This window comes from Perna viridis, chromosome 14 (genome assembly GCF_037379345.1).
Source record: "Perna viridis isolate PV_CMFRI_1.1 ecotype Kerala chromosome 14, ASM3737934v1, whole genome shotgun sequence".
Classification (NCBI taxonomy): domain Eukaryota; kingdom Metazoa; phylum Mollusca; class Bivalvia; order Mytilida; family Mytilidae; genus Perna; species Perna viridis.
Genome location: NC_142458.1, coordinates 27,435,631 through 27,447,443, shown reverse-complemented (window position 1 = coordinate 27,447,443; position 11,813 = coordinate 27,435,631). Strand labels below are relative to the sequence as shown.

Genomic DNA, 11,813 nt, shown 5'->3' with positions numbered 1-11,813 from the left:
AATTGAAGGTTTCATTGTATCTATCCTAGTTTTAAAGATATTGGCTGAAAACTGTAAAAAAAATCATTTTTCACCTCTCAAGAGCAATAACTCTTAAAAGGAGTCGCCTGACAACTTTGATCTGTGGAGACTTTTGTAAGCCTTATAATAAGGATCATTTCAGCAATAAAAAGAATTTGGCAAAACCAAACTGTGTTGGAGATACATATGCAAAGATCTATTGTCTGACCCTTATGTTCTAATTTTAGAAATGACGGCCATTTTCTTTTGGGGGGGAATAAAAAATCCCACAACAGTTTTATATAGGATACCCCAAGGAACATTCATAGCAAGTTTGGTTCCAGCTGGTCAAGTGGTATCAGAAAAGAAGATTTTTGAAAGAAATAACATTGAAGAAGGGCAATAACTCCAACATGGCTGAACAAATTAAATTTTTTACCTTAGATATATCTCATCATGCTGGACACTATCAGTGTCAGAATTTGGCTAAACATAATGGATTTGGAGATATATGCAAAAAAATACTGTCTGACCCCTGTTCTATTTTAAGAAATGGCAGAGGTTTTTCAACGAATCAAAAATCCCCACACCAGTTCTATGCAGGATATCCCAAGGAACATTCATACCAACTTTGGTTCCAGCTGGTCAAGTAGTGTCAGAGGAGAAGATTTTTGAAAGAAATAAAATTACAAAAAAAAAACCAAAAAAAAAACCCTAGAAAAAGTCCATAACACCAAAAAGGCTAAACAGATTAACACGAAAATTGACTATTGGTAGATCTCATTATGCTGCACACTTTTACCTAATGTCAGAATTTGACTAAACATAATTTTTTTATTAGATATATGCAAAAAAAACTACTGCCTGACCCTTATGTTCTATTTGTAATAATGGCGGCCATGTTTTTGGCGACAACTAAAAATCCTGACATTAATTTTATGCTGGATACTGAATTTAGACAACTTATAACCAAACTGAGGTAATTAATGGTAATGGAAACTGGTTGTTATAAGAATGTTCCAAGAGCAAATAGATTATGCTCTCAATCAAAGAAAATTGATGAGGAGTATTTATTGAATGTGAACAAAATGTAGCATTGAGAGATCAACTTTTTCCTATATAAGTAATATTGTAACATTATGTAGTACTGATCAACCATTCAATTTACTAAAAAACACTATTTAATCCAAAAATTGAACCTTTGTCTCAAATAGGAGACTATATAAAGCAATTTGTAGAAATGCCATTTTGAGGTGCATGTTGGTCAAGAGTTCTCTCCTATATTTAGAGGTATAGTTTAATCTTCTTTTTGTCATCTATTGTGTCTTTTTTGGTATTTGCTTGATCCATAGGGTTTAATTTTGCAAAAAAAAAATAAATAAAAAAATAAATTTCTAAATGGTTAGGATCATGACACAGAAAATCAGTCTTAACTTTCCAGTTACAGTATGGAACTTTCTGGTGAAATATTACTTAGATCCATCAACCAATACACAAGTTATTAACAAACTTCAGTGGGCATGAAGTATGATTGCTGCACACCATTAACCAATCCAAAAATATTTACATCACAGTAACTTCAGTGTAACATTATCATTGAAAATTGCTAATGTTTTTAGTATGTAGGCAGCAGCAAGAGATAGATATAGATAATATCAGACAATAGAGCAATGGAAAAATAATAAAGCTGCAGATAAATTATTTTTATTTCTCACATTCTTGTTCCATTGCCTCTACACGGTTAAGTCCCCTGATAGTCAGATCATAAACTATTTCTTCAACTTTCTTCAAGTCATATTTCAGAACATCAAATCTTTTTCTGAGGGAGTCATTTTTCAAATTTAAAAGTCTGAACCCAGCATCAAGTTCTGCTATAAATTTAGCTATACGTAATGGTCTACTGTAATCTCCTGCTGTGACAGAGTTAACTGCTAATCTTGCCTGAAATGACAATGATAGATACTTCAATTAGTTGCATTGATGTATTGGTAAAATTTATACATAGAACCATCATCAATATGAACTAATACAAATGGCTGTTTCAATATAAATGAAAGAACATATTAAATTAACATTTAGTATTACAACAACAAAAAAAAATATCCTAGATTCTTATCTCTTTACGACTCAATTTTTTCAGCCCCTCAAAAAAAATTTATTTTGATTTTTTTGTCTAATTTTTGTCAATTTCTTGAAAATTAAGACTTTTTCACTTAAATTGATAAAAATAAAAATTCAATTAGCCCAACCTATTCAAAGTTAGATGAGAATCTAGGAATTTTTTTTATTATGGCCTATAATGAATCAATACAGATAGTGATTTCATAGCTTGGGTTTCCAATATATTTCTTTAAATTATTTTCCATAATACTATGCTTAGATTGATTTTATGATTTATTTCATTGAAACATCTTATTTTTACCTGCAATATACATGATATCACATTTGATTAGTCACATTATCTAAGCAACATCCTATATATAAATGGAGTATGAAACATAAAGGGCTCCAAATTGTTCTGTCAGATGTGCTATTTAATTGGTAAGTGACTGATTGAACATTTTAAGGCAGGCCTAGAGTACATGTTCTCACACATTCCTGATGGTCAAGAAATCAAAGATAAGATCATGGAGGTACTTAACCAATAAAGTAATTATATCACATACAAACAGCTCCATCCCGCACCAGCAACAAAGTCTAAAATCATATCAAGACGAAGCTTAAGGTGCTACTTTAATTTCAGTGACCAGTTTCTAAAATTTTCCCAATAGTCAAATTATAAGGCAAGTTTGTATTGTGCTGGAAGTATACAAATGTAGCAAATTGACTTCCTTTGGTCTTATGACCAACTGACATCCTAAAAAGATTGTACATTTCTGATCCTACTATAAATCATACAACTAAGTTCTTTGCTGAATTTGTTTAAGCACACCATTTATACCAACTAATTTTACCAGCTAACAATAATTGTTCTTCATATAGTATGTGTGGTTTACCCTGCTACTACTTCCACATCTAAAGGTTAATATATGCTTAAATAGTAAAGACAGAGCTAATAACCAATGTAGTAGACATGTCATCCAGTAAGTCAGATAACCAGTTATAAGATTCAGAACCATTAAATCAGTCAGTAGTGACTTCAAATATAAGTTTAACTGATAATTTGAAACAAGTGTCAGTGTGACTTAGACCGTATAAGTACTAGTCCACATAAAATTCAGACACTGCCAATGGTTAAGTAATTCATGGTGTAGAAAACCCAACAAACAAACGACGGATTTTCAGTTTACATATTCTATACTTTCACATAATGATAATCATTTCTGCATTCAGATCTGCACTTTTTACAAAATCATACATTTATCTCCCAATACAATTAACCAAATAAAACCAAGTCTAGAACCATAACTCTGGCAAAGTGCAAATTACATGTACAATCTACATGTATATAATTTTGATTTCAAAAGCACAACAATCAAATGAAAAACTAAGACTGGTCATGTGATCAGTTACTGTTTCAGAACAAGAAATAAGACTGAATTTGGCAGGTTCTTGACATGCATTAATCACCTTGTGTCCAATTTATAGAAGGACTGCTACTCAACAATTGTGGCTTTAAAAACAGTAATGGTAATAGATAACAATCCATACTAAGTTTTATGCAAATGACCTTTAAAATCCTGAACTTTAAAGTGATTTTAATCTAGGTACTATGGAGAGAATCACAAACCACTGAGTCTAAAATTCGTAGAAACTACAGAGAACTTATATAAGTAAAATTGAAGAGCAGGTAATATCAAAATAAATAACAATATTCGATTGTTCAACTCCAATATTAAGACCATCCTGGCTGTGAGACTTGGAAAAATACCTCATAAATAAGTTTCAAGTCTTCAACTGCTTACGACAAATACTGAAGATCAAATAGCCCAAGAAACACAATTGTGGATCTATGGGAGAAGACCAAACAACTCTCTATAGAGTTACATGTAGAACTGAGGAAGTGGAAATGGCGCTGAATAGATCACACCTTACAAAATCCAGCAAACTCAATCACCAGACAAGTGTTGCAATGGAACCCTCAAGGAAAAAGAAGTGATGGATGGCCAAGAAACACATGGAGAAGAAATCTACAAGCTGAAATGATCGCAGAGGGTTAATGTTACAAGTGGCAAGACATGGTCAGACTAGCACATAACAGAACTGCCGGTAGATGGAGGAGTGTTGTTGGTGACCTATATGCACCCCGTTGGTAACAAAGGCATAAGCAAGTAAGCAAACATCTTTGTAATAAACCATAATAAGGACATCAATACTATCAATACTAACCAGTTCACTGGCTAACTGTAATACACCATGAAGATAATCATCTAAATCCATGTGGAAACCGTCCTCTCTTTTAACACATACTGTCAATTAGAGAAAAAAATACATGTTAACATTGGAATCAGTATAATGACAGGACAACCTGCATTGATCTCTCACAATTATCTTCACTCTCTTTTAACACATACTGTCAATTAGAGAAAAAAATACATGTTAACATTGGAATCAGTATAATGACAGGACAACCTGCATTGATCTCTCACAATTATCTTCACTCAGCAAATGGTTAACTTTGGATCCTCCACTTCGTAATATTGATTTGAACATGAAAATGTAGTAATGAAATATTACATAATGTATTTAACTCTAAACTAGAGGCTCTAGAGAGCCTGAATCGCTCACCTAATCAAAAATAGTCTTATTAGCTTTCTTAAGCTGTACTTTTAACCTTACCATATTATTGTCACAAGAATCATTTAATCAATAGGGAGCATCCTAGTTAAGCACCCGGTTTTCATGGTATAAAGTAAATCTCTAATAGTCATTTTTTGACTCTTAAAGGGCAACAACTCAAACATTGAGCATCAGATTTTTATGAAAATTTTGCATAGTGCCACCTCACCGTGCTGATCAATTTCTCCTGTGAAAATTTGGCTAAACCCATTGGTTTTTGAGTAATTTCAACAAATCCTCAATTTTGAGTATTGTTTTTGACAGATAAAAAATTGTAAAGGATATCCCAACACTATTTCATGTTATGTTTGGTTACACTGCATCCTACAAGTTGTCTCACAGGAGAAGATTTTCAGAGTTGGAAATGTAAAATTCAGGAAAAAAATCCATTTCAGGAACCGTAACTCATTCATCGGTCTAGGTCAAACTCATCACGCTGAAAAATTTTACCTCCTGCCAAGTACACCTTAAGATTTCACAGCAGTAAAAATCACATCTTCAAGGGAAAAAAATCAACAAAGCTACAATGGTACGTGCAACCAAATGATAAAAGGCCAGTTTTTGTTTTCACTATACCTCCCACTGTTTTTGCTGCCTCTTCTCTTGATATGAGCTCCTCTGTTTCAAGGTATTTCATAAATGCTGTCAAGAAGCTTAACCTCTGCATTACCATCTTCCAATGGTCATGGAACCTGCAATATAAATACGTAGTATGAGCTCGTAGGTTTATTAGGAAGGAAGTCGACATAAATGTAAAAGCAGTGGCTACCACCCATGCCAGTGGTAAAAAATCATACTTGTAGTGTCCTGAGAATATCAAAATGTGGAAGTTTTTTTAAATTGATTGAATCACTGATTGTAGTTTAATGTCCTATGGCAGATATTTCATGCATTTAGGATGAGAACAATTGACCAAATGAACAGACCTTGTTTTGTACTAGTCAAACACCATTAGCCCCAACTTTATCATGTTCAATTTTCTACCTCACAGCTTGCAGGTAGGCATGTCACCCCATTTAAATGTGTTATTACAATTCTAAAAAGTTGTCCTTCTAACTTTATTATACTTCCTGTCAATTTGCTGAATTTTCATTGGTTCAATACATGAATAATATTCTGCTCTATCACATGTCTCAGAGAGTGGTAGTCAGTTGTATGAAGGAGTCAATATGCACTATGTCAATATCAATAACTGATATAACACTGATTAATAGACATATTTATTTTTTTTGTTAAATAACTAAATACAAGTAAACTTAAAACAGAAAAAAAGGAAAACAAAAAATAACCATCTTTTTAATATTTCTGTTTGTGAGCAGGGAAAAGGTTAATCACCCATAAATTAAATAAAGGTCACAAAAAGGGGTATGATCCAGTTTATGTTTACAATTTCAAATAAATGCAAAGAAAATAAAACAATCTGAATGAAGAAAATAAAGACAAAAGACAAACATAAAATACTGATTGTTAATGCTTCCTTTGATAAAGAATGACAATGGAACATTCAGTATAATAAGATAAATAACTTATAGCTTAGAGGGTGATAGTTTGATATGCATCAGGAAGACAATGATTTTCTCAGGGTAACACTCTGCTCTATCACCCTCTTAGCTACATGAGACGCATAAGTGACTAAAGCTTTCAAAATTCTGAAAAAAACCTGCATGTTATTTATATGTTATTAGAAAGGGTCAACATAAAATTAAAAGCAGTGGCTACTAGTACCACCAACAAATATACATCTTTGCATTGGAATAATATACAGTTCAAAATTGCGATGGGATCATGAGCATTATCTTCAGTATGTTGCTTTTGCTTCAGAGAGGGAGCCATGATGCTAGGGGGGATTTTAGCAAGCTGCAACAATGTTAATTGACCAACTCACATTTGTCTTTTTTCTAATTTCTTACAATTTATTAATTGTTTATAAAGATGTCCACAACAATAAAAATTTATTTCACTAAGTTACCAGACAATAGAAAATAAGATCATATTTCAGCCAGTATCCCCCTTCCTGCCCTGTTGGATTGAACTTCCTATTGGCCATGTGATTCTCACACTGTTCAAAACAATTCATTTTTGTGAAAATAAGAAAATGGACATACTTTGCCCATTAGAGATTTTACTGTCAGAGCCAAACTAGATATTTTATGCTTAGAAAAATTAAATTCATGTTTAAAAGTTGTCATTTTCAGCATATTAAGTAAATTGCAAAAATGTAAGGTACCAAGAGAGATAACTCTAATTGAAACTCACCTGCTAAGCCTTGATCCAGTCATTATTAATCCACACAAATAATTCAGTAAAATTATTGGTACATATATTTGACATAAAAAATGATAAATATTCTGGACATTTTCATCCCAAAATTCTGAAAAATGTGAGGATATGGACCACCAGACATTAGGTCAGGAGACAATCAATTATCTGTAGGCAATTTTACTAGACATTTTCATTGGTCAGAAAGCATTTCGACTGTTACAATTAAATTGCCTTTTTCTTAATTTAAGTAAATACATTACACCATAGAAATGTTAGGTAACATGTATATGTAGTTGTAGTCAAAATTGAACCTCCCACAAGCTGCCTCCTGTTTACTGTTAAAAAAATAGGGAGCAAGTAGGAGAAAAAGGCAAAAAATCTTATTTCCTTTTAAATAGGTAAACAACTCAACAAAGTATTTATATTAATGGTCATTCATATATGGTTCAGCTTAATGGACTTGGTAAAAAAGAAATCAGCAATGTAGGGTTCTACTTTCTGTTACCATGAATTACCTGTAGTATTGGTTTGCTGGAATAATTGCTGCCAATTTTTTAATCTCCTCCACCACACAGGTAAATTCTGGTTTCAGTCTGTCGCATAATGCAGTGGCTGAAACAGAATCAGAATTTAAATACTACATGAAATTCACTACATCCACTGCTAATAAAAACCTAATACAAATACATGTACCATTATTTCAGATAACTGCAACATTTTTGGCATCCACAAGGTTTTAAACAGGTGAGAATTTATAGTAGTAGCTGTGCTATATAAAGGTGCTAAAGCAACTATTGCCATTGCCTCCAATAGACAGACAGACAGACAAGATGATGGAAAAATAGCTCAATTCTAACAAGTTGGGGTATAAATATTTTTTGTAGATTTTAAACAGTAAATTATCGATAAAAAATATGACAATAGACCACTTACTTGCTCTTTCCATTTTTAATCAAAAATAAACTTATTTTATAGATCTTGCACTAATGGTTTTTCTCTGTAAGTATTTACTATTATGTTGTATAGGTTACATGTATATGCTTGCGTGTTTGTTAAGAATCTTGAAGTGTAATACCCACTATTTCTTATCTGGTTTGTCTGATGGACTTGCTGAATCTGTGTGTGAATTTCTCTGGTTTTCTGTTCCACATCACGTACACATACACGGATTTCCTACAAAATGCATTTAAAATATGCTTGAAATATAATTCAGTTTACACAAAATGTATATGTGTATATGGCATGATAAAATAAAACAGCAAATTTTATAAAAATACTTGTGGGAAAGTGATTTAGAAACATGTAGTGTACTTATAATTAAAATAACAAATATGAAAATTTATTAATGAACTTTCTGCAACAGAGCATGGTACTGCACCATGACCTTTATACACTTTTTTATGTACAAATGTACCAGTAGCTGCATGTATTTATGAGAGCTTGGCAGGGGACGATTCTTGAGAGGGAAAAAAGACATTTTTTGCTGTTTTGGATTTAGATATGCACAAAATATAATAACCCTGCTGCTATAGAAAGTATGTTAATATTTTGTGTCAATTCATTATTAATACTAACATTATATTTTTCACAGAAATACTAAAGGAATTAAAAAAACTTTACTGTGAGCACAACTCAATAGGTGATATTCCCTGCTGCCATTCTGAGAAGCCATATGGATTTTATACAGATTCTGTAGGGACTTTTCACTATTTCGCTAACTATATATATATTTATTTAATAACTGGCCAAAATTGAATTTCTTTGAAAAATTGTATAAAGAACACTTATCCAACATTCTTTCTTATTTCAAAAAGAAAATTTGGGCTCATTTAACATTTTCCTTGTAATATCAAAAGAACTCAAATTTCCATTCCATACAAGTGTTTTAAGAATGAGGGTTAATTACGACAGGATGTAGTTAATGAAGGTGACACTTCTTAATTGGCTTGGGGTAATTTATTAACAAGAGTGGAAATCTTAAAGGGCCATTAAGATAATTGTAAATAGGCACTAAGGGGTACTCTATAGGGGCAGAGGGACACGGGTGTGATAGGGGCCGGGCGGGACACCCCTCCATTTTGCCCTAGCTAAGACACTGGGAAGTATCCTTTTGTTGTTTCATTCTTTCAAAAATGGTGTTCCTCTTTCGTCTATCCCGGACTTAACTTTTTATGAGAAACTAGTGTTTCTAGAAAAGCAGAGGACATTTACACTACCGGTGCACCTGTCCATGGTCCCAGAGTTGCTCATTTGCTATTCTTACTTTGTATTATTTTAGTTACTTTATGTTCTTTGTAGTGATTGTCCGTTTTCCATGTCTGGTCTTTGTCCCTGGATTACATTTTTTTTATTTCTACTAGAATCTTGGTTCCCTTGGTTAGTCTGTCCATAAAATTTTGATACATGTAGATCAAATCGGAATCCATTTTCTACTTGTCAATCATCTTAGGATAACCATGATCAGCTAATTGCTTTTCCATGATTATCAACGGTCATAAAATTTCTCCCTTACCTGTTTAGACAGCAATTAAGACCTTTTGTCAGATTTATGGCTTTTCAAATTAACATGAAAAGGAACAAGGGCATTTTGGGTCAAGTTAAAACTGCAGAAGGGTAGGGCCAAGGGCCAAGGGCAGAAGAGTGCAAACAAGTGCAAACAAGTGCAAGGAGGGAGCAACCAAGGGCAAGAAGGGCATGTGCCCTTCTAAATTGGGCTAACGAGACCATTGACATTTTATTGTAGTGGACAAATCCTTCTTTTGGAATCAGTATTTACACTTACAATGTGACACGAAGTGAATTTGGGTCAATGTCTACTGACATATTCATGTTTTGCTTGATGTCTATTGATATATTCGGTGCAATGTATCTATATATTCTAATTTGACAATAATTCTAATCATGAGATTCTTCATGCTAATAGCCGTTTTTGATTGCTCGAGAACGTCGTTGCCAGAAAGTTCATACATGCATGAACTTCGCCACATTATACATACATGCATGAACGCCAGTCAACTTGAAACCAATATGGCGGCCGTGTAGTTCGAAAGAGTGTGGCAACGCACTGAACGGCATAATATAGCTGTAAGAATACAGTTTTGTACATGCATATTGATTTTACCGAGTAATTTTCAGCTCGGGGAAAGAAACTTATAACTGGGTCTGACTGAACCCTTGAAAACACCTTGTAATTTTCCTTCTTCCTTCATGTATTTCCTTAATAATTATATTCCTGTTGAATTGTTTACATCTCGTATTTTTCAATGCCAACCATCACTTTGTCCATGCTGCCTTCACTGTTGTTGTGCAGCTGGTTATGTGTAAATATTTGTCCGCGCTCCCATGTATACAAATATACTCCTGTGTGCAAAGGAATGTGTGTGTATTGAAGCGTAAACATAAACACAGTGTATCAATATAACCGACTGAGGCTCTCATATTATAACTTTGACTGTTGGATAGAATTTTAAGGATTAAACAGCTATTTTCTGTCTTTCATGCATGTATGAACGGATCTCTCCACTCCCAAACATTACATGAACTGCCTTTGAGATTGGGAGCTCTGAGATCTGTTTATACATGCATGAACGACCGAAAATAGCTGTTCAATCCTATAATGAATTCCAAATAGACTCCCTTAGAGGCATAAACGTAAGATATAAAAAGTCAGATGTAACAAGCCTGTACTTGAATACTGGAAACTGGGTAATATTATAATATAATATTAACCGACCATTTCATGTAAAATTCTTGTTCTCATACAAGCAAGAAACACACATGGAACTCACATGTATATTATTATCTTGTTTGAAGCTAGAATTATGATGCTATGGCAGTAAACACAGCACAGATGAATCCCTTTTGGGAATCAGCGCTGGAGATATTTTTTGTTTTGTCTTTAGACCACCACAAATGACTGAAGCCCAAAAGGGATTAAGCACAGATCTGCAGCATAACTGGGAGTATTAATATATAACTATGCAAATCATATGCAATATAAAGTACTGAAATTACGAGTGCAAGAAGTCGCTAACAATATGCCAAAGTTAATAAAAAATTGGCCCTAAAAGTACATGTAGTTGGACCAGCTTGAGTTGTCACTTTACTCGAATAGAACACGCGTTTTTTCTGATTTAGAAATATTGACAGCACGTCTCATGCCGACACAAACATTAAATATGAATGTTCACCTCTCTAAGTTCTTGGTCAGCAGTTAAAAACTTCTGGAAATCTGCAAAAGCATTTGTGATGCTACTCATTGTTTTTTTTTTCTGGTTTTGAGACAATAATTTACAGTTACTTCCCCTTGAAATTTGGGTCTCACTAATTGCCGACAAGAAGCGTCAAGAAGCGAAAAGAAATTGATTTAGCGACAAGACGCGAACTTGGGTCATTGTCTACCCATATATTTATGTTTTGTTCGATGTCTATTGATGTGTTTAGTACAATATCTACTGATATATTGGTTTATGATCAGTGTCTACCGAAATGTTAAGGAGTAATCAAGGGAACCAAGGTTATAGGTCTCTTTCTACTTGCGCGTTCATACAGGACTCACTGTCCGATTCAGTCAAGTCATTGTGTAACCGTTCTCCTCCAATTTTTAGAGAGTATTCCATGTGGCTTATATTGGATGTTTCATTCATGGATTTCAGTGTGGTTTCAAATATTGTAGGACAGACCAATTTAGAGTTATTACAAGTGCCATTTAAAGGAGGAAATTCTTTCTCGCTTTCTATGCTTATGATAGATGTATCAGCACGTATTTTTAC

General features: G+C 33.4%; 1 protein-coding gene across 1 annotated transcript; it reads right to left on the bottom strand.

Annotated features, from left to right (window-relative positions):
• Positions 1 to 1,688: 1,688 nt before the first annotated feature.
• LOC148598848 (translin-like) lies at positions 1,689 to 11,372 on the bottom strand. The gene is made up of 6 exons (XM_088561713.1): positions 11,232 to 11,372; positions 8,121 to 8,214; positions 7,557 to 7,653; positions 5,356 to 5,471; positions 4,330 to 4,409; positions 1,689 to 1,941 (listed from the first exon to the last, which is right to left on the bottom strand). The coding sequence occupies exons 1-6, from the start codon at positions 11,298 to 11,300 to the stop codon at positions 1,705 to 1,707; spliced, it is 693 nt and encodes a 230-aa protein (XP_088417839.1). The 5' UTR covers positions 11,301 to 11,372; the 3' UTR covers positions 1,689 to 1,704.
• Positions 11,373 to 11,813: the final 441 nt, after the last annotated feature.